Source organism: Bos indicus, chromosome 23, assembly GCF_029378745.1.
Source record: "Bos indicus isolate NIAB-ARS_2022 breed Sahiwal x Tharparkar chromosome 23, NIAB-ARS_B.indTharparkar_mat_pri_1.0, whole genome shotgun sequence".
Classification (NCBI taxonomy): domain Eukaryota; kingdom Metazoa; phylum Chordata; class Mammalia; order Artiodactyla; family Bovidae; genus Bos; species Bos indicus.
This window is the reverse complement of record NC_091782.1, coordinates 9232361-9254731: the sequence shown is the minus strand read 5'-3', so window position 1 is coordinate 9254731 and position 22371 is coordinate 9232361. Positions and strand designations below refer to the sequence as shown.

Below are 22371 nucleotides of genomic sequence, written 5' to 3'. Positions count from 1 at the left end.
ACTAGAACAGGCCGGACTCTGTCTTGGTTACTGATTCCCCAGTGACTAGAACTGTGTCTGGCACATAGTAGGTGCCCATTAAATGTTTGCTGAATGACTTAGTGAGGTCTGATGAAAACTAAGAGATGGGCTTTCCAGACCAAGGAGCAGGCCTCAGACCCCACCCCTACAAGCGTTAATACAGTTGGTCTGACATGGGATGCTGGAACTGGGTTTTAAGACACACAGGGATTCTCAGATGCAACAGAGCACCGTAGAGGATAATCATGGAGATAGAAACACTCTGAGAGGCAGGGCCTTGCCAAAATCACCCCTCCAGTTAGAGACAAAGCAGGTCCTGACCCTGAGACCCGGGGCTTCCTCCACATTGACCTCCGCCTTCCTGGGTCCTGACCTCCAAGGCCCACCCTCCTGGAAAAGCAGATCACAGCCCCTGTGATCACCGAGCCCTGAGTGACACACGTCCAGAGGCCCTGACCCCAAGTGGTGCTCCAAGGCCCAGCCATAGGCAATCTGACCCATTCCGGGCCTCAACTGCACGACCTAGTCCACCCACACTCCCCAGCTTACTGAAAGGGTCTGGGGGCCCCTCCTCTGGGCACTCAAAGTAGACCCTCAGGGAACTGCATGTGAGACCCAAGGGGCCCATCCCGCACTCGGGGCCAGTTCCCCACAGCCACTGCCAGAAGCCACAGTATATCCTTCATGGGCAGTGGCCTCCCTCCACCTCTGCTGCCTCCCACCCTGGGGTGGGGTGGGGGGGGCGGCACGAGGCAGTGTCCTGGCCATGCACTCCTGCCAAGGACACGCATGGGCCTGCTCTCCCTTCCTGCCCGAGGTCTCAGCCTGCTCCAGGATCCACTCCTCAGACCCCTCCCGTCCTTCCAACCCAGAGTTAATGTACAATCATCACCAGGAGCTCTAATTACCCAGGCGGCTCTAATTGGCCTCCTCCACTTGGCTCACAGAGCCCAGCTGGAATCTGAAGGCTGCCCCAGACTTCCTCCTCCACCAGTGCCTGCACTTCCCACCTCCCAGCTGAGCAGCCTCACTGGCCACCAAGGCTGCCCTTGTCTTCACCAAATTCATTTCCTCCAGCCCTCATTGGGCACCTCTTGGGCACCAAGCATTGGGATCGCCTGGGAATTCAATCAAATCACCCTCCAGGGTTCGCAAATACGGGCCCCAATAGCCAGGGTGAAGGCAAAAGGGGACCAGAGCTGAGGATGGAGGCAGAAAGATTCCGGCGAGGATGGAGCAGAGGGAGAATCACAGAGAGTGATGCTTCTCTTTTAGACACCAAATGTCTAAATTTTAGGCTCAAAATGCAGATTCTGATTTAGTGGTACAGGCTCGGGTGTGAGATTATGTATTTTCTAACAAACCTCTCCGTGATGCAGATGCTGCTGGGCCAAGGACCACACTTCGAGTGGCCATGCTTTGCGGTGTTCAGAAATCATTCTTCCCTTGAGTTTGGCTCTGAGCATGTGCCCAGCACAGTGCCGGACTGGATGAATGGGATACTTAATCAGTCCTGGCAGAGTGCCCAGCATTAGAAGGCCCTACAGAGAAACCTCCAACTAATCATAAAGCGTCAAACAATACAGTTAACATCGGAGAGGAACTTGTACAAAGTAGTTTGAAGCACAAGGAAAAGCGGTTAATTCTGCCCTGGTTGGGGGTGGGGGGTGGGTGGGGGGCTGGATCTCACAAAGGAAGCGCTTTGCACCAGGTCTGAGAGGGTGGGTCAGATTTACCCAGGTGGAGACTGGCTGAAGGGCGGGGGCAACACAGGAACAAAGGTAAAGAGACAGGCCAAGGTTCCAGGAATCTCAGTCCAAGTGGTGCATCGGGGGTGTGAAGAGGAGGTGAAAAAAAAAAAAAGACAATTGATTTGGGGCCAGCACATGCCGGTGCTAGAGTGCCGTCTGGGAGGGCGGGCATGCAGGCGTCGCAGCAAGTTGGGTGCTCTGGGAACTAGCCCCTGGAGCAGAAGCGCTCTGGCAGTCACAGGCCCAGCCTCAGAATCAGATTGGCGAGCAGGAGGCTGCTTCCTGGGGCAGGAAGGGCTGGGGCGGGAAGGAGCTGTTAGGAAGCAATAGAGGGAATCCCTGGCAAGGGGATGAGGCCCGTGTGAACGGCAGGAGGAGACGTTTCCCTTGGGCTTCCCTGGTGGTCCAGTGCCTGGGACTCCCCGCTTCCACTGCAGGGGGCGTGGGATGGGTCCCTGGTCAGGAAACTAAGATCCCACCTGCCAGACAGTGCGGCCCCGCCAAAAATTTCCCTTGATTCTGTTAGACGTCACAGGTGCTGAAAAAGCCCTCCTGGGGGCTTAGCCCTAACACTGGGCAACAGAGAAGATGGTCATTTCTCCAAAGCCCTGGGCCTGTCCAGACAGCAGAAAGGAGGCTTCCACCATCTGCCACACTCTCTGCTCCTTCCCTTGGTTATCAGAGGTGTTGACTCCGTGCCAGCCGGGCAGCCTGGCTAGAGGGGCAGTCCAAGAGTCGTTGCTCTCTGAGGGAGGTCAGCTCACCGTGCCCTCACCCACTCCCATCCTCTAGGAAACCGAACAAGAGAAGAGACTGGCGGGGAGAGGTCGAAGGGCTGGGGAGTCCGCATCTGAACGGAGAGGGGGCTGGGAAGGCCTGGAGGTGCTGAGATAAGGCTTGAGGTATGCTAGAATTCCCAGTCCGCATCCCCCTTTGGCTGACTCAGCCCTCCCGCCCTCGAGATCTTTCCCACACGACTAAAGCTAAACTCCCAACAAGACACCAAGGGAGCCAGGTGACTCCCACCTCCTGAGCTCAGGGTCAGCTCGCCCTGGGCTGAGGGTGCCAAGGCTGTCCTCCAAACCCCCGGGGAGAAGGCACCTTGTAGCCAGTTGGCGTCGAGATGAGTTGGGTCAGCAAAGAGGGTGGGTTCATCCTAAAGAACCGCTGGGTGTGGTAGATGAGACCATTTAACACAAGTCCGAAGACTGTAAAACGTGACACAGGTAACAGGCCCCACCCTGGGGCTGGAGAGGTGCAGGAGCCACTCTCCCCTCCGCCCCAGCGACTCACTCAACTGCCCTTCGGAAGATAAACCCATTTCCTCTCATTCTTTCCCTGCCCTATGCCAGCTCCGGGCCTGGCCCTCTCCAGGGACGTGAACGGATTCCTTGCTCGTCCAGACCCTGTGGGGTGGCGGCCAGAATTAATTAATGTTTGCAAAGTGCTCCAGAGATCCTGGGACCAGGGACCCAGGGGCGCCAGATGAGCTGCGCAGGAAATTGCCAGGGAGAGGCGGGGAGAAGGGGCCGCCTGACGGGACCTGGGACGCCTGGAAGGAGAGGGCGGGGAAGAGACTCCTAGAGACAGGGAGCGGGGCAGGAGAGAGCTCGGAGGAAAACGTGCGACCCTCCGAAGGTGCGGCAGGTCGGTAACTAGACGGCCCCGGGCTCCTGGCCCTCCCGTTCACCATCACCACCACCACGATTCCGCCTCGCTCCAAAGTCGGCCACGTCCAGGCCCGGATGCCTGTCCCCGACTACCGCCACGGCCACCCACCTGCCTTCCCGCATAGGGACCACCTGCAGAGGAAGTCCCAGGCGCCCCCTCCTCTGGGGAAGAAAGGCAAGCGTGCAAGGGTGGAGGCTTCGCGAAGGGGGCGCCTCCTGCCAACACAGGCGGGGCGCCCGACTCCTACCTAGGCAAATATTTCACTTCCTTTCTCTAAAAGGAGGCGAGCCGCTCCCCTGTTCCTTCAAGCTGGGGGACGACCAGGTCCCCTGACGGCAGGAGGCAGCAGCAGAACGCACGCAAATGGCACCGGGGCCCACCGCGCCCCCTCCCCGCCCGCGCCCCCCTCGAACTCGGCTCGCTCACCCCAAAGTGCTGATGAAGCCATTGACGGAGCCCTCGGCGTACAGGGAGACGATGTCCCCGATGTGGAGGAAGCTGGACATCTCGCTCATGGCTGCGGCCCTCGGGGGAGCCGGGGCGGTGGAGGCGCCCAGGGGCGCGCGACCAGGCGCGGTGCGGAAAGCGGAGACGACCCGCGAGGCCGAGCGGGGCGCGCCCCCACCTCGGAGCCGGGCGCTCGTCGCAGCCGGGGCGGGCTGGTGGCCCCCGGAGCGGAAGGCGGCGCGGCGCGGCCGGGGAGCCGGAGGTGGCGTCCGGGTGAGGAGGTGCCCGCGTCTCGGAACACCCGCCACCCGCCCGCCCGGCCCGGCCCGCGCCTACCTGCGGCGCAGAGGAGCAGGAAGTCTGGGGCAGCTGCACACACATGCAAATCTCGCCCGGGAGGCGGGGAAGCCACACCCCGCCCCCCCGGCCCGCCCGCCGGCACCCACGTGCGGCGGCCCGCCTCCCGCGCCCCTCGCGCGTCCGGGCCCAGCCTCCCGGACGCCAAGGCGGCCGCCAGCCCCGCGCGATCCCGACGGCTGCCGGGACAGATTTCCAGCTCCGGCGAGTCCCCGGCCAGCTTCCCGGAGCCGCCATCCCTGGGAGGCCCAGAGGGAGCTCTCAGCCCTCGAGGTTCGCCGAAACGTCTACTCGGCCCTCGAGTCGCTGAGGGCTGGGCGGGCGGCCGCGAAAGGGTGAGCCCGGGCGCCCCACGCGCGCTCCCTTGAACCGCGCCCGGAGGACGTGCCCAAGAGCGCCCTGGCTGCGGACGCCCTGCGGCCACCGCACCGTCTCCGCTCCCAGCTGAGAGCCGTCTTGCGCGGAGAGGCGCGTTCATTCCTTCGCAGAGCACATCGGGATTCATTTTTCTTAACGTAAAAAGCCTTTTCATTGCACAAAAGAAAGTGCTAGGGCTTGGAGGGGAAATGAAGCAATGGGGTGGGTTTTGTTTTTTTCTCGCCGCATTCCTGTGTACAAAGAGATCCAACTTCCGAATCAGTTCAGCCGCTCCCTCTCCAGGAGTTGGCTCCAAAACTCCTGGCTTCTTCTGTCTTTCTTTTCTTTTAAGGGGGGAAGGAGGAGGGCAGGAGTGAAAACTACCTTCGCTGGTTAATTGCGCACCCGAGCGCCAACGAGGACCAGACCAGGGCCAGCCCCCCCGCCACCCCCGCCCCGGGAGTGACCCGCTATGGTGTAGCCGCTGAGCAAAATTTTGTTCATGAAGTCCTCCCCTCAAACGCCCGTCCCCAGCTCGCCAGCTTTCTGTTCTGTCCCCGGGCGCTGCGGTGTTTGCTTCCTAGTCCTTTTATCTTAGCTTCTGGGATAGAGTGCCCAGTGCCACCCATTCGATCACGTTTACTCCCTTCCGACACCCCCACCCTGACTTCCTGGGAAGGGGGAGGCTTATCCCTGGGCGATAGGGAGGAGGGGGCTGAGGATTGAAGCTGGGGATTGGAGGTGGAGAGAAAGACCCCGGAGGGATGAACTACGAGGAGCCAAGAGACAGCTGCTGACCCAGGGGGAGAGAGTGAGGAGCCCCTGGACCTGTGGCTTTTTCACAAAGACCCCTAGAATGTGGGAGAGGAGGACGCCTCCAGGACTGCTGAGTTCAGTATTTTCCAGTCTTTTCACCAGGACCCCACAATAGCAAATCAATTTTACCTCAGACCTGTCGGCACCTTCATCCATATATAAGCAAAACAATAGTTTCACAAAACAATACTTACCCTTATGACCTGTGATTGCACTCTGATATTTTCTGTTCTATTTGTTTTGTTTCATTTTGGTTTTTAAAACTGATTGTGAACCACTAAATTGCTCTGTTAACTGTACCAAATGAGTTGCAAATTGCAGTTGGAAAGACCTCACCCTGGCCACTCTGCCAAAAGGAGATGAGCAAATCCTGGAGAAGGAGAAACAAACCTCTAGGTCACACAGCCCCGTACATGGCAACTGGAACCAGCAACCCTACCCTTGACCCCCAGCTCCTGACCGCCTGGCTCAGTACTCTCTCCAGGGCCTGGCGCTACACTGGAGCCTCAGCTGTCTGTCCCCGGAGCCCAGCTGGGAAGGGCCAGCCCCTGAAACAGCTTCACTTGCTCCCAGAAGTCAGGACTCCACTGCATTTCCTGCAGACAGAGCGGAAACATACGCATTTGTTCCACAAGCATTTATCAAGGGCCCACTTGTGCCGGGCCAGTTGCCTAGTCCCCTGCCCCAGACAGTGATGATGAAGAGGAGTGCGCTGGAAACACCCGCTCCAGCGGCTTCACTCTGGACGTGTGCCTTCCTTGCCCCAGCCACATCCGAGGGTCCATGTCCTTCCTCTCCTAAGATTCAAATGGAGGGTTCCATAACTCGGCCAAGGTCTGACAGCCTGCAAGTGGAGGTCAGGCCTACCTTGCCCAAAGCACCTGCCACTGGTTCCCCCTTCACCCCCAGGTCAGGAGTACTCTGATCCTCTGTCCCTCCACCAACCAAGAGCACTCAGAGGTGGGGAGAACAACCGCCATCTGGCTGAGAAGCCCTGGGAGGGATGCCCCGGCAGCCTCCTGCCACACATACACTGCCTCTGGGTGCTCCTCTGGACCACAGCACCCATCCTGTGTTCCCAAAGGAGACACCGCTGGGCTTCAGACCCCCCACCCCCACCCCATCACCTGCCTCTTAGAAATCATCTCCACTGGAAGCACTTTTATGCATCTGGGTTCTGAAGTAGTTTGTTTAAAGAAAGGTTCAGTTGGTTAAAAAATAATAAAATGTAAGAAACTGATGATATAGCTGCAGTGAGTTCACGCCCCCCTGTGTTTCCTCATCACCCACATGATCAAATCTACAGGACTCAGCTCAGCACACCAGACCCTGTCTCCTCACCCACCCCTTGGCAGGCACAAAGGTTGCTGCTCCAGAATGGTGCTGTGAACTGCGCAGGCAGTTCTCATGGGCCTGGGATCGAGGCCCAGTTCTGCCACTTTTCCAGAGGCCGGTCTCCCAGCCTCCATTTCCATACGTTAAAGGGGGAGGATACCATTCCAACCTGTGGGGGCAGTGGGATAAAGCACAGCACCACCACCCCCCACCCACCCCCGGTTAAGAAGGACCGAGTGCGTTCAACCTCGTTTCCCCAGGACCACATCCACTCCCACTCCACCACTCCCTGCTTTCTATTCCCACAGTCAGAAGGAACTCTCCTTCCTTGATACCCAGAGCAGCAATCTTTTAAGTCTTATTATGAAATATTTTCAGAAATAAGATTACATTTAAAATAATAGATTGAAAAGAGAGTTAGTGCCCTATACCTATCCTCCAACTTTGTCAAATCTTCATATTTTGCAAAATTTAGTTCCAACATATATTTTTTTTAACTAAACAATTCCGTTAAAAAATGAAAAAAAAAATTCAGTTGAGGTTCCTTACATGGGTGCGTGCGTGCTGAGTTGCTTCAGTTGTGTCCAGCTCTTTGCAACCTTGTGGACTGTGGCCCGTCAGGCTCCTCTGTCCCTACATACACCTCCCCATCTACCCCGGGCCCTGCCCCAGCTCTCCCTTCCCCCTCCAGAGAGAACCCTGATTTGGGAATATTGTTTCCTGCAGTTTTCACACTTGAAAAGGTACAGATGCATCCATAAACAATGTATGCTATCTCTCCGCAGGGCTTTACATTTTGAGTAAATAGTGTCACCTCGAGTGTAAACTCTGGCACATGGAGCAGAGTGACAGCCCACTTCCTGCCCACATCACGATTGGTTTGTGTATCGGTCGGTGGCCACGAAAGCCCTGTCTCGGTTTGGGCTGCTACAGCCACGTTGCAGTGGACATTCTTGCCTGCTTGTGCAAACGCTTGAGTGTCTCTAGGGCAGTGTGGGTCACACTATGGACTCAGACATACTCATGAGTCCTGAAATCAGCTGAAAGCATAAAGATCAGCACTTTTTAAAACTCAAAATTGATTAGGAAATAACCAGCATCACTAGTCTTCGGGGTCACCATTACGGTGAAAGTCCTGTGTCGTGAGTGGCATGTGTATTCTGGATCTCAGTGTGGGATTTAAAAACTCTACTCCGGAGTGAGAACTTAGAAGGTGAACTTGCTGGATCTCAGGGAAGATGCAGTTCGATCTCCTAGGAGTTGATGAATTACATTCCAAAGAGTCCTTTCTAAGTCACCTTCTCATGGGTCACTCGGAGAAGGCAATGGCACCCCACTCCAGTACTCTTGCCTGGAAAATCCCATGGACGGAGGAGCCTGGTGGGCTGCAGTCCATGGGGTCGCTAGAGTCGGATACGACTGAGCGACTTCACTTTCACTTTTCACTTTCATGCATTGGAGAAGGAAATGGCAACCCACTCCAGTGTTCTTGCCTGGAGAATCCCAGGGACAGGGAAGCCTGGTGGGCTGCCGTCTACCGGGTCGCACAGAGTCAGACACGACTGACATGACTTAGCAGCAGCAGCAGCAGTAGCAGCATGGGGTCACTAGAAGTATGTCTGCTGAGCCATGCCCCCACCAACACTTGCTGTTGTCAGGCTTCTTAGCCTGAAATTTTTTTGTTTCCCCACTCTCAGAGAACAGATTGGGGCCATCTTGAATTGTAATGCTCTCTCTCCCTTTTGGCCTTCCCCATTAGCCATGAGTTCCTAGATAGATGAGGCTGTGTCTGCATTAATTTGTGTCCCCACCGGGCCTGGCATGTAGCAAGTGTTCACAAAATCTATGCAGAATTGAACTCTCGGAGGAGGATGGGGAGAGTATAAAAGTTATTCCAGGAGGGCTTCTCCGGTGGGTCAGTGGTAAAGAATCTGCCTGCCGTTGCAGGAGACACAGATTTGATCCCTGGTCCAGGAAGACCCTCCATGTCATGGAGCAACGAAGCCCATGTGCCACAATTATTGAGCCTGTGCTCTAGAGCCCGGGAACTGCAGCTACTGAGCCCATGCACTGCAGCGATTAAAGCCCACACACCCTAGAGCCTGTGCAACAAGAGAAGCCACCGCAGTGAGAAGCCCGAGCACCGCAAGGAAGAGGAGCCCCTGCTCTCCGAAGCCAGAGAAAGCCTGCTCACAGCAAAGAAGACCCAGTGCAGCCAGAATAAATAAAAACTTTTAAATAAATCAATAAATAAATCTGAGAAATAATACGAGACTGTGGGAGCCCTGGCTCAGGGTATCAGACTGCCAGATCCCCAGGCAGGAGGTGGGAGCTTCCAGGGATGCTGTAAGTGGTTGGAAAGGAGAACTGATGGGCCTGACCCCTCCTGAGAGGCTTCAGTGGGATGACCTGAAGCTGGGACAAAGATTAAGCCCAGGAAGGAGGCTGCCTCCATCCTCCTGGCAACTGGTTTGCCTGGTTCAGGCCCTAACCTCCATGGCTGGGTTCCTCCAGCACCACCTCCCAAGGGGTCCTCTTCTAGAAGGAAAATAGAGAGGATGGGACACTCGGGTCAGAAAGCCCAAACTCAGGATTCGCAGGGAGCCAGTGACTGCAGGCGCCTCCAGGAGGGGAAACTGAGGCGCTGGGCCTAGACTGGGGGGATGGGGAATTCCTTCTTAGCAAATCTTTTTTTACCTTTTGAATTTTGGACCATGTGGATGTTTAACCTATAACCAAAACTAAAGATGCTCAAATTCTTAGCCCCTTAGTTGCAAGCTCCAAGCACCCTCAGAAAGACCTCCAGGAACCCACCTCCATCCTGCATCCAATCCAGACCTGAGGAGTCGAGGGAAGCCAGGGGGTGGTGCTCAGACCCTTCCCAGGACTCAGAAGGAACTCGGGGCTGTGCTGAGGAAGGGGCCACCATGTTTGACTCCTAGGCCCTGTCACCAGCGTGCTCCCCACCTCCCCACCACCACAACTGCCTTTCTAGGCTTCTCCCCAGCTCTGCCATGTGACTCTGCAGAGGGTCCAGACCTCTGCGAGTCCCGGGTTCCTTCTTGTAGCCAGAGTTCACACCACCTTCCCAGACTTCACCCCTGGTGTCAACTGTTCTTGGAGCTTTCTCTGGTCCTCCCTGACGGGGCCTGCGAGGTGCAGGATGGCCACCCCCATGCTGGCAGTGCCATCTCAGGGTTTGGGGCCGATAAGAGGCCGTCTGCAGGGCTTCCTCGGGCCCTCGCCCCTGACATAGCAGCCGGGCCGGGAGGGGAGGCAGAGTTGGGCCAGAAGGGCTGACTCAGTGCAGCAGCCACCCTGCCCGGTCAGCCGGGCACCCCACCCAACGCCTGCCGGGGTTCCCAGAGAATTCCTTCCCCATGCCATAAGCTGCCCTGGGCGGGCACCCCAGCCCTCAACAACCACTCAGCCACAGCCAGGGCTGCCCGCCTGGCCAGCCTTCACACACACACACACACACACACACACACACACTCACACGCTGAACCTCCCAGGGCGCCTGGAAGGAGACAGAACTTGTTCTGTTGGTCATCCTCCACCCCCACCTCCCAGCCTTTAATGTCATATCTATTCATTTCAGACACTCACTGACCACTGACCACAGGCAAGGGACTGAAGAGGAAACGGACAGAGGAATGCAGCCAGCTAACCCGAACGCGCGGTCCCCGCCTGGGGAAGACGGAGATCAAAGAGCCTGTGGCTGCCCATCCCCTGGTCCCACAAGAGAGAGTGATCCCCTCCTTCTGCTCAACTGCCTCTTGAGAACCAAGCCCCTGGTTCTGAAGACCTGAATCCAAGGGGCCTGATCTTTCCTCCTCCTCTGCCCTGAGGGGTCGCAAGCAGATAAGGCGACCCCTCCCTGGACAAACTGTGAAAAGCAAAAGTCCTGGAGCATGACCACGGGGTCCTGGCCCCAAGCAGTCCTCTGCAGAGAAGCTGGCCCGCCTCTCTGGACTTCAGTGTCCCTGCGTGTGGAGTAAAAATAGAGAGCTGTGTTTCTGAGATCCTGGCAGGAAACTGGCCCCACGTCCCCAGTGGGTGATTAAAGAGAGGCAAGTGAGTGGACGGACTTGCAGAGAGAGGTGTAGGCAGGGTTCAGGGCTCAGCCAGAGGTGGTGCAGCTCCCGGGAGCTAGTGACCGGAGAGAGTCCAGGCCTGGAAAGCGGCCAATGGATCAATCATTGACCTTCTCCCCCTTCCAGTGCTCTGGTCTCTTTCCAGTGCCTCCCGCTGGCTCAGAGGACAAGGGATCCAGGGTAACTCAGGCCACAGAGGCCAGCCACTCAGCACACAGAGCAAGCACGGAACAGCGGACAGTGGATCCAGAGCGGGGCGATGAATGGAGAGTATCTGTTGATAACATAAGTAACTACTTTGTAAAACATTTAGCTCAAGCAGCAAATATCTCTATAATTGTTCTTGTTGGCATAGTCCTCAGGGTTCTCAATAAATACCAATAAGTCTAAAGAAATGACAACCTAATAGGGGAATTTTGTTTAATAGGATGACCAAAGAAGGGACTTTTTTTTTTTAATGTATTTATTTTTAATCGGTGGTTTCTGCCATACATTAAGGCTTCCCAGGAGGCATTAGTGGTGAAGAACACTCCTGCCAATGCAGGAGATGTAATAGATGTGGGTTTGATCCCTGGGTCAGGAAGATCCCCTGGAGGAGGGCACAGCAACCCAGTCCAGTATTCTTGCGTGGAGAATCCCATGGACAGAGGAGCCTGGCGGGCCACAGTCCACAGGTCGCACACAGAGTCAGACACGTCTGAAGCGACTGAGCACGCACACACACCATATCAACATGAATTTTTAGGAGGAGAGACGTTTATAAGACAGAAGATTTTATCCACAGACTTCCATGTCCTCTCCCCAGTAGAATAATCAGCTGTTGAGTAGCCACTGGCCAGAAGGAGGAAGTAAGGGGTGCAGGGCTGGGCTGCACTCGCTCCCTATCATTCTGAGTCAGAACTGGAGGGTGGTGGAGGCTCCAGGGGAGGCTGTCTGATTACAGCTCCCCGTTACCCTCTGAGGTTACCCTATTTCGGTGCCCGGGTCAGGACCTTGGCAGGAGCCCGGGAGAAGAGGGAGGCCTCTGGCAGTTCTGCGTCTTTCCAGGCTCGGGGAGGGGGCCCTGCCGTGTGAGGGGAAACTGTCCAGGCCCTTACGCTCCACCTGCCAGCAAGGTAAGCAGGTCTGGAGGAGTGAGCTCATGTCAACGCGGTGAGCCTGTAGAGAAAGCAGTGTGAAAACCCTCCTGGGACCAGCCCCAGGCAGGAGCAGCCTTTGTCTGGCAGGAGACAGTGGGGTGATGTCAAGTCCACCTGGGTTGGGCCCTGCCTCCAGCTGCGCCCCACACCCACCTTGGCAGGACGGAGGCCTGGGGGCCGGCTGAGGGCTGAACCTGGCAGACAGGACCCCCTCCTGCACCCGGCTTGCCAGCCTTTGTCTCTGGAGCATTCAGAAGAGGTCGCGCAGCAAGGGGCGTGCCATGCCCTCTGGAGGGGGCGGGGAGAGGTCATGGTCGAGGCACTCCGCTCTAGGGGGAGAGGGAGAGAAAGGCTTGCTGTTTGCCCAGGAAGGGAGCAGACACTGGGGCCCTTGTCCTGGGGCAGCGGGGGAGCTGCTGGCCAGATGGAGAGCGGCCGGGGGCTGGGGCAGGGGAGAGGAGGGATTCCAGGCCCAGCCATCAGCCTCTTCCTCCCAGCCCCCATCCAGCTCCTGGGCCTGCCCGAGACTCAAGGAAGGGCAGCCCCAACTCCCACCCAGATACAGAACCTCCAAAGGCAGTCCTGAGGCTGAGGGCCCGACGCTGCAGAAACCCCCCGGGTTTGGACCATTGACGCTGGGCAGGCTTCTCCCTGGAAGAGGGTCTCCTGGTCTGTGCCCGCACACACTCAATCGTGTCCGACTCTTTTCGACCCCATGGACTGTAGCCCCCCAGGCTCCTCTGTGCATGGGATTCTCCAGGCAAGAATACTGGAGTGGGTCGCCACGCCCTCCTCTAGGGGAATCTCCCGACCCAGGGGTCAAACCTGCGTCTCCTGCGTTGGCAGCCAGTCTCCTGGTTGGCAGTGAATAAGCCCAGCCTCGGGCCTTCGGAGCAGCTTTCCGGTGAGGAGGGTTGAGTCCGGGACCCAACAAGCACTGATGAAATCTGTGCTGCGTGCAGGGCCCTGCACAGGGCAGGAGAGTGAGAGCCCCCTGAGGGCCTGAGAAGCCTGGTCACCAGGCGCCCGGCTCCCGCCCAGCCCCTGACCCCCAGCAGACAAAGGGCTGGGGCTGGCAGAACCAAGCCCAGCAGCTCCCTCTCAGCCTGGCCCTGTTGTTGTTCTACACCCTCTTTGTAAACGTAGCCACTCCCAGGAGTGTCCCCAGCACCTCAGCCAGCCCTCAGCCCTTGTCCAGGGTTGGCTGGGGGCGCAGAGAGGAAGGCCCCCCAAGGCCAGGCTCTTGGAGCAGGAGGAGCAGGGGCGGCAGGGGCAGGGTGCGCCGGGCAGAAAGAGAAACAAAAACCACCACCCACTGCTGACCCCTCGCGTCCACCCCTAGGTGGCGCTCTGGGTGCACTAGCGCACTTAAGCTTGTGTGTGCGTGTTAGCCCGTCGGTGGATTCCGACTCCGCGACCCCATGAACTGTAGACCTTCAGGCTTCTCTGTCCATGGGATTCTCCAAGCAAGAAGACTGGAGTGGGTTGCCATTTCCTTCTTAGCCTGCCATCCTCCTTTTATAGGTGAGGAGGCTGCGGCTCACCGTAGCTAAGGAGACAAATAGCTGATGGACAGGGAAGGGAAATTCTGTTACTGAAGAGTTTGGTAAAGGTTGCACAGCCACTAAAGTGTCTCCGTTTTTCAGATGAAGAAAGTTCAGGGAGGTGAAGAGATCCACCGAAAGTCACACAGCTAGCAAGTGACAGAATTTGGGCTTGCACTCAGGCTGGCCTGGCCCCGGAGCCCACGGTTCCATCTTCAGGCTGCAGAGGGCCCCAGAGAGGGAGCCTGGAAAGACTCTGTTCTCGGAGATTCCAGGCAGAGGGCGGCTTCTCTGCCCTTGCAGACCTTGCCCCAAACCCCTCCTCAGTGGTAGCCGGGGGCGGGGGAGGGGGGGAACCCTTGCAGTTGGGACAGGGACTCCACTAAGGCCTGTGCCTCCAGCCTCCACCTCCGGCTGCCACCTAGTTCTTTCCTCCGACTCCACCTTCCAGGGGCCCGGCCTGGCTCCCTCCATCCTGGGCCAGGCGGGCCTCCGCACCAGGGCCAGGTTGCCTCTGGGCACCACCGTCTGCGGGCCACACACAGGCTGCACCTACCCTAATTCCAGCAGATTTCAGCGCCAACCACCATGATTCATTAGTTCCCCCTTGTCCCAACAGACAAAATGCACAGCAGGAGGGAAAGAGGTCAGACAGCAGAGACGACTTCCAGGTTGTAAGGAATGGGAGATTCGAGAATTGGGAACCAGAGAAGGTAGGGTCCTTTAAAGGAGGAATATGCTAGGCTGCCTGAGTGAGAATCCAAATTCAGGGGTTCCGGACTAATCCACTTCCTCTGGCTCCTCCAGCTTCCTCCCCTCTGGGCCCGAGTGCTGGAGTGGGAGCTGGAAGCTTGCCTCCGGAACCTGTTCAGACCTGCAGCCAGGCCCATACCTGCAGCAAACACCGGTCCCGTACAGCAGCAGAAAGAATGAGCACTCACTGAACACGTACTGCGGTCCCTCTCTGTCTCTGTCAGCTCATGTCACCTTCAAATGGCCCTAAGAAAGCTATGGTCCTTATGTCCACTTGACAGCAAGCAAACTGAGGCTCAAGGCCTCTTCCAGGATTCCCCATATTCCCAACATCTGTTCGTCCTTCAAGGTTAAGTTTAAATGCCCCACTTCTTGCCCAGGACCTCTGCCCTCTGCGGGGCTGCCCACAGGGACCACTGCTAATCAGAGCCCCAGCTCTCCAGGCCAACCTGCCATTTCCTAGCTCTTTACCTGGAACAAATGACATCCCTAAATCTGATTGCTTACCTGCCAAGGGAAATGATGAAGCACCAAACAACAGAGGAGGGTGGTGAGCGTTCAGTGAGGTAACAGACATAGGGCCCTGCAACCAGTCCCTGGCACAGAGAGGGCGCTTAACAGAGGCAGGCTGTCATTGCTGATTTTATTTCATATGCTCTCTTATTGGCTCCTCATCGTCTTAACTCTGTAAGTTCAGTGAGGCCTCACCTGGACATCTCAGTCTTGGTTTGGGTTCCCCAGGACACAAAGATTCAAGGGCACACACATACATAGAGGTGACCAGAGTGAACCCCAATAGAGGACGGGAGAGGCGAGGCAGGGAAGGGACAGAGGCAGGCATGGCGGTGATGTCGACCAGCTCCCACTGTGGAGCCCAGCCCTGCTGGGGAGCTCGGGGAGCCGGGTCAGTCTCTGATGTGCCCTTCTCACCCCCGCTGGCCTCAAACCCCAACTACATGCCAGGCCTGTTTCCTGTAGCTCTGAGCCCTGCTGACGGACCATCCAAGGCTCCTGCCTTGTTCAGTTAACAGACAGGGACAGGAGGCCAAGCCTTGGAGACAGGGGTGCCAGAGGCTGAGGGCTGAGCCTGGTTGAGAGCCAGCTGGGCACAGAGATAGGCATCAAGAACACTCTGTGTATGTGAATGTGCTCAGTCGCTCAGTCGTGTCCGACTCTTTGCGACCCCATGGACTGTAGCCCGCAGATTCCATGGGGGCTCTGAATCCCCCTCAGTCCATGGGGATTCTCCAGGCAAGAATACTGGAGTGGGTTGCCATGCCCTCCTTTGGGGGATCTTCCCAACCCAGGGATCAAACCCATGTCTCCCGCATTGCAGGCAGATTCTTTACCATCTGAGCCACAAGGGAAGCCCTTGTCCTGGCCAAACAGGAGGGACCCGGTGGAGGTGCTGCCCGGAGGCTCACAATCAGATCTTGGCAGATCACTGCCATCAGGTACAGGAGGGAGGGTGGGTAGCCTGACCCAGCTCCCCCTGCATTCTCAGACCCCAGGCCACCATCTCTGAGGGCTCTGAGTCCAGTCCAAGCAGGTTCAGCCTGAGAGACAAGCTGGGGAGAGGACTAAGGGAAGAAGAGAAATATTTGGGCACAATGTTCTAATGACTATTGCTACCTAACAAATTCTCCAAAACCTGGTCGTGTGAAACAACGGCCATTTCATTTTGCTCAAAGTTCTGTGAGTCAGGGATTCGGGAAGTACCTGGCTTCCTGAAGGTGGGTCTTGCTGGGGGTCTGCCGTGTGATTGCCATCAGATGCCAGCTGGGGCTGGAGTCATCACAAGGCTCCTGGGCTGGTGGCGCACGACGGCTGTTCCCGGCACGGCCAGCAGGGGGAGCGCCCCTGAGCTGCAGATGGGACCCCGTCCACGTGGCTTCTGACTTCTTACAGGGGGGCTGCTTTATCCCAGAGGGAAGAGGTGGAACCTGGGTGGTCTTCTCTAACTCAGCCTCAGCAGTCACAGAGCATCACTCCCACGGTACCTGATGATGGAGGCAGTCATGGCCCTTCAGAACCAAGGGGAGAAGGACACAGTTCCTCTCTCCCTGGGAAGAGAGCCAAAGGGGCCATGTTTTAGATTGAGCTCAGGTGACATCTCAGAACAGGTCCCTCTCCCTGTGCTACCTGGGATCTCACAGGTTACAGGCCCGGGGGACACTAGGAGACTTTGAGGCAGCATCCATCCTACAGATTCAAAGACTGGGGCTCTGAGAGTGTAGGGCCTGGGCCTCTGCACCTGCCTCAGCTCCATCCGGCCCATCTGTGACAGTGAAGGCCAAGGAGCCCTTGGGCCCTGAGCCCCAGGATGGGTGAGCAACCTGGAGAGGTGTGTGTGGGTGGTGGTGCACGGGCCCGGGGGTGTTTGAGTGCGAGTGTGTGTGCCCGCGAGGATGCGTGCATGCGGCTGGAGGGGGGAGGGTTAGTCTCCTCCCTGGAAGAAACTGTGCTCCACCCCTCCCTGAGGACCTGGGTTCTGCAGGGCTGACGGGGAAGTCAAGGCAGCACCACGGGGAGGACAGGGCTTCAGGGGGAGGGGCTGAGCGAGAACGAAGCCTGTGGGCTGGGAGTCAGATCCTGGGGTCTCGGGGTTCAGGGCTCTCAAGAAGAGGGTGACAATCATCAGAAGCCATGGACAGCTTCCTGGTGGCACAGTCAACCACGGAAAGACCTGCAGAGATGGGGGGAGGGGGTGTGGGGGGCCAGGGAAGCCAGATAAACACATCATCTCCAGCTCCTCCCTGAGCCAAGAAGTAAAATGCCCCCCAGCACCCCGCCTGCCCCACAGTCCCCAGGGCAAAGTGGCCCAGGCAGGCCAGCACCCCACGTGTGACAAAGCCTGTCACCAGCCTCTGCCCTCCCTCGCCGGTGCCCACCAGGGCCCCCTGCTCACAGCTGTGTACCCAAAAGGCTCTCAAGAGGCTTCCGCTGAAGGAAGAAGGCGCAGGTGCGTGCTGGGGCTGGCTGTGGGCAGGGGTCCCCCCGGCTACTGCCCTCGCTCCTCTGCTGGGCCTCTGGGCAGGGTGGCTGCTGCAGCAGCCAGTGCCCACTCCAGGGGCCCACCCAGGCCTTCAGGCACTTCCTGAGCAGCAGGACGTATCCTGGCCTGAGTGCCCCTGGAAGGAGGCAGCTTATCAAAGGGGAAAGGACACTTTGTTCAGGCCTGGTCACTCGCCCAGACTGGGGGTGGCATGTTCGGGGCCTGGCGGGTAGGGCAGGGCACTGCCAACAGGAGGGTCCCAGCCAGCAGGCTGGGGCGGGAGGTCTGGGGAGGGCGGATGCGCCGGCTCCACGCTCCAGGCGGTGCCAGGACCTTGGCCCTTCCAGAAATGCGTTCGGGCGCCCCCTTCCCCTTCACAGTCCTACCTTGTCTCCATTCCCGTCCTACCTCTCAGTCCTGGAGGGCTTTGCGTTCAGTCCGTTCATTCATTTAAGCCCTGTGTAAGGGTGCTTGGAAGGTACTGGTAAGGCTCTAGACCCTGGGGACAGAGCAGCAAACAACACCGCCCGCAGTGCCTGCCCTCGGGAAGCTCACGCTCCAGTTGAGAGGCCACAAGCGCATAAACAAACTAAACACATGATGTGTCAGATGACGGAAGCGCTCTGAAGAAAAGTGAAGCAGAGGAGGGGCGCAGAGAGGGAGTGGCGTGGAAGAGAGAGATGGTTTTTCTTTATATGGGGTGATTAACAAGGTGACAGCAAACGAAAGACGTCAAGTAGGTAAAGAAGTGAGTCGTGTAAATTCCTAGGAGCAAAGCCGGCATTGCAGCGGGAACAGCAAGTGCGAAGGCCTTGAGGCAGGAGCGGGCTGCGCCTGCGCAGGAAACAGCACGGGAGACAGCAGGGGCCGCCAGGCCAGAGGGCAGGAAACAGCAGAGCCGGCCTGCTGGAGCGCGGGAGACAGCAGGAGGGCGGCCGGCGAGGCTGGAGACAGAGGGCCCAGACGGCAAGCGGCCGTGGGAGGACTTGGCTCTCACTTGGGCGATGGAGAGGCAGTGTAGGGCTTTCAACAGAGGAATTGTTTATTATTAACATTAACTGTTTAGTTGTTTTTTTAACTGTTTAATTTTTTTTTTTTTAAGTATTTTTTAAGTGTTTATGTTTTAAAGTAACAGTAGCTCAGGAATTCACTGAAAGTCCAGCGGTTAGGACTCAGCGCTTTCACTGCCGGGGCCCAGGTTCAATCTCTGACCTGATCTGGGAAATAAGATTCTGCAAGCCGCACAGTGTGGCTAAAAAGGAAAAAGCAACAGTAACCCATGTTACCTAGTGCTTAATATATATCAGCCACTCTTCGAAACAATGAATATGTATTAGCCCATTCACTCTTCCCAATAATCTTCATTAAAGATGAGCATACACTGATACTAGGGAGGTCTCCACCATGAGATGCTGGCAGCACCCCGTCCCACGCTGTGACAAATGAAAAATGTCGAATGTCCCTGGGCAGATGGAATAGCCCCGGGTGAGAAGCACTGCCGGAGGGTCTCCCAGCCGCCCCGCCCGCCTCTGTCCCAGCTCAGCCCCGCACCTCTCCCTACAAGTGTAACAGCCCCTAACTGCCCCTGCCTCCTCCACCGCACGCCTCATCCTAGATGCCACGACAGAGCCGCTCCCCACTCTATGGCCCTCGACGGCTCCCACCGCCCTGAGGATGCACAGCAAGCCGCTGAGGTTGGTGCCGCGGCCCTGTGTAACCCGGCCCTACAGCTGCGGCTCTGTCCTCAAGGCCCTCGTGCCGCTGCCCTCCCTCTCTTGCCCAGCCTGGTACCTTGTGCTGAGCCCGCTCTTTGCCAGCCACGGTGCTGGGCACCCAGACCTGGGGACAAAGCTCCCGGAAGCCTGCCTTCACGATGTGTCTGTCCAGGGGAGGGGGGAGCAGGGAAACACGTGGATCCCATTAGTTCCATAGCCAGGGAGCTGTGAGGGCCCTAGAAGAGGAGGTGCCAGAGTCGAGCGGGAGCTGTGAGGGCCCTAGAAGAGGAGGTGCCAGAGTCGAGCTGTATAGGATGGGCAGGGCTGTGAGAAGGAGCAGGGACGATCTGGGGGCAGCAGCTGTGAGGGGCTTGGGAAGTGTGGCTGTGATCAGGGCCCAGCCAAGGCACGATACTGCCCGTGTACAGAGAGACAATCGGCAGGGAGCCAAGGACCGAGTTCACATACGGGCAGACTCACCAAGGGAGACCTGGGAGAGGGGAGACCAGGGTGGTTCCGTCTGGATCAGAGAGGCAGACAGTGGGGCCCCGGTGCCGACTGGACACTCCCCCCATCCCCGGCGGGTCCCCCTGGCAGGCATGCCCTTTCCCTTTACTTCACCTGTCAAATCCCTCCTGCTCCTGCAAGCCCAAGTCACAGACGGTGCCTCCTCCTCTTTAAGGTCTTCTAGGTTCCTCCCTGATGGAATCACTAGCTCCTTCCTCTGCTTTCCAAACCTGTGTTATAGCAACATCTTGCTCTGATTTTTACTGCAGGGTTGCCCTGACCCCACTTGCCCACTGTGGATTTCACGAGGACAGGGAGGCAGTCGTTTCTGCTTGGTCTCCGGACAGGTTAAATCGAACTGCCTTCAGCAGAGGCAGCCCCAGCCCTCCGCGACCCGGGGATCCGGGGGTGGGGGGTGAGGGGGACATGGAAATACCCACCGTTGGGCATCTGACCCATGAGCGCACCTTCGCGGGAGGGGGCACCATCGGATTGCGGGGCCGTCGAGGCCAGGACGCATTGGCGGGGCCTGAGTGCGCACAGGCCCTGCTGAGGCGCGGTCGCCCACGGTGGCCGGCAGGCCCTCCTCCGACTGCACACCCCGAGGCTGACCCTGTCCAGCCGGAGGCGGCGGCGGGATGGGGCTGAGAGATTCCGCGCGGCGAGGGCCCGGCTGACCGCCGAGGACCGGCGGCGCCCCCTGGTGGTGGAGCCGCTCCGGTACTCCTCACGGTCCATTTCAACGCCGCCCCACTGCCCTCCGAGTTACAGCAGCCGCCAGCGAGGAACTCACCCCCGACCCCAGCAACCTCCTGCGCGGTACCCCCCCGCCTCACAACCCCACCCCCCCCACCCCCCCCCCGCTCACCCCTACGGTCTCGTCCCTATGCAGCCGCCAAGGGGGGCCTTTTAAAATGTTAACCACTGGGCACTCGCTCTGATAAGCTTAAACCCCTCGAGGGACTTCCCTGGTGGGTCCAGTGGCTAAGACTCCCAATGCAGGTGGCCGCGGTTCGATCCCTGGTCAGGGAACTAGATGCTGCAAACTGCAGTTAAAGACCCTGGCTGCTGCAGCTAAGACCTGCCACTGACAAATAAAGACAAACTTTTAAGATAAGTAAAAACAAACTCTCAAAACCCAATCAACAAAGGATGTGATCTCCTTCCTTTCTGATCTCACTCCCGCTCTGGCCACGCAGGTCTACTTCCGGTTCCTCACACGCTCCAGGCCTGCTCCTGCCTCAAGGCATCGGCCCCTGCTGCTCCCGGGCTGGGGCATTCCCTGACGCCCCCGCGGTCCCTGCCCTCCCTTCCTGTGGTCAACAGGACCTCCTCAGAGAGGCCTCCCTGTCCCACCCTCTGAGACAGCCGCCCAGCAGCTTCCTCACAGCACCTGCCACGCCCGGGTCCAGTTTCTGTTCAGTTCATCCTGCTAGCAATCCTAAGTGCTCATATAGTGGAGGATCAGCGTCTTGTTCAAGGCTCCCCCCAACCTTGCCCCCTCCTACTCCAGTGCCTAGAACAGGATGTAATGAAGTGAAGTGAAGTCGATCAGTCGTGTCCGATTCTTTGCGACCCCATGGACTGTAGCCTAACAGGCTCCTCCATTCATGGGATTTTCCAGGCAGGAGTACTGGAGTGGGTTACCATTTCCTTCTCCAAGAACAGGATGTGGTGGGTGCTTAATCAGTATTGATATTTGATCCCTGCCAAACAGCCCTTCTCTCAGCCTGCAAGAGAAGCCTGTGATTCGCCCATTTCCAGGATGTGAAAACTGAGACTCAGGGAGGTCAGGGGCCTGCCTGCAGTCACATGAGCTTGTCAAGCTGGAGCTTTGCTGCCACCTGGCAGAGCCTCTCCCCCCTGCTCCTGCAGCAGCTTTCCCACCTGGAAAAAAACCCAGGGGGTGCTGCCCTTCCCTTGCCTGGGGAGAGGCAATCCTGACCACCACTCCCTCTACGCAGGGCTCGAGGTGGCATTTTCCTCGAAGGCCCTGCCCAGAAGCCCCACCCGCCGTCTCCCCAGGCAGGCAGGCCTGCCTCTCACCCTGCCCACCTTTCCATCCACCCTACTGCCCCCACCACCACCTACTGCCTTCCTTTCAGCCCCTACCATCCCCCATGTGCCCTCAGAATGGATCCAGGGGCTGTTTCTCACCTCTGTTTCCCTCAGATATACAGTAAGAGAGAGAGAAACAGAGGCCCATATGCAGCTACCAACAGTGAGAGGTGACGGAAGATGAGGGGTGGAGGAGAGAGACATCGGGCAGGGGCAGCGGCTGGCAAGTTCTGACGTTCAGCTCGACTTGGACCTGCCGAGGGCACCGCCACCCTGACTGGTCCCTTTGCGCATATGAGAAAAAGGCAGCTCTCGGGGTCTCAGAGCCCTTCACCCCGGGCCAAGCCCCCAGTACAGGACCCAACCTGCAAGTGGTGCGCAGCCGCCCTCCCCTCGCTGTCTGCACACCAGGGACGGCAGGCCGGGTCTTAATCCCCAGACCAGGGATCGAACCTGTGCCCCCTGCAGTGGAAGCACAGTGTCCTGAACACTGGACTTCAAAGTAAGTCCTGGGAAGACAGCTTTCAGTGCCACCCAGGCCTCGGGTCAGACCCACAGATGCATCGGCAGCGTTCCCCGAAAGCCTTTCGGACACACCTGCCTGGCCCCTGGCCCCTTGCAGGATGGGCCTGTGCCCAGCCCCCTGCACGAGCCCCCCAGGCCTTCCCCCCCAGCAGGTCCCTGGGCCTTGTCATCCCTGCCTTCCCCGCTCATGAGCGTCAAGCCAGGCCCGTCCACAAGCTGGCCAAGGACCGTCTGGGGCCAGGGAGGGGACCTCAAGCCTGCGTTGACTCAGAGCCCATTTCTG

General features: G+C 58.1%; 1 protein-coding gene and 3 long non-coding RNA genes across 10 annotated transcripts in view; 1 reads left to right on the top strand and 3 right to left on the bottom strand.

Moving 5' to 3' along the window:
* The window catches only part of ITPR3 (inositol 1,4,5-trisphosphate receptor type 3), a 68174-nt gene extending 63950 nt beyond the window's left edge, over positions 1 to 4224 (bottom strand). Inside the window, exon 1 of the mRNA XM_070777840.1 lies at positions 3870 to 4224. Coding sequence (XP_070633941.1) covers positions 3870 to 3958 — 89 coding nt within the window. The 5' untranslated portion in view covers positions 3959 to 4224. The remainder of the gene's footprint in view (positions 1 to 3869) is intronic.
* Positions 4225 to 11297: 7073 nt separating this feature from the next.
* LOC109576786 (uncharacterized) lies at positions 11298 to 18777 on the bottom strand. Of its 7 annotated transcripts, none has more exons than XR_011563345.1 (5): positions 17692 to 18777; positions 12817 to 16288; positions 12560 to 12642; positions 12145 to 12320; positions 11298 to 12010 (listed from the first exon to the last, which is right to left on the bottom strand). It is a non-coding gene; the product is annotated as an uncharacterized lncRNA (long non-coding RNA). The 7 variants fall into 7 exon arrangements; XR_011563342.1 differs by lacking the exon at positions 12560 to 12642 and having other exon boundaries at positions 12817 to 12957; positions 13163 to 16288; positions 17692 to 18773; XR_011563341.1 differs by lacking the exon at positions 12560 to 12642 and having other exon boundaries at positions 12817 to 13556; positions 16008 to 16288; positions 17692 to 18750.
* LOC139178935 (uncharacterized) lies at positions 11846 to 19948 on the top strand. Its single transcript, XR_011563348.1, has 3 exons — positions 11846 to 11967; positions 15625 to 15742; positions 19775 to 19948. It is a non-coding gene; the product is annotated as an uncharacterized lncRNA (long non-coding RNA).
* Positions 19076 to 20075, bottom strand: LOC139178936 (uncharacterized). Its single transcript, XR_011563349.1, has 3 exons — positions 19946 to 20075; positions 19620 to 19735; positions 19076 to 19234 (listed from the first exon to the last, which is right to left on the bottom strand). It is a non-coding gene; the product is annotated as an uncharacterized lncRNA (long non-coding RNA).
* Positions 20076 to 22371: the final 2296 nt, after the last annotated feature.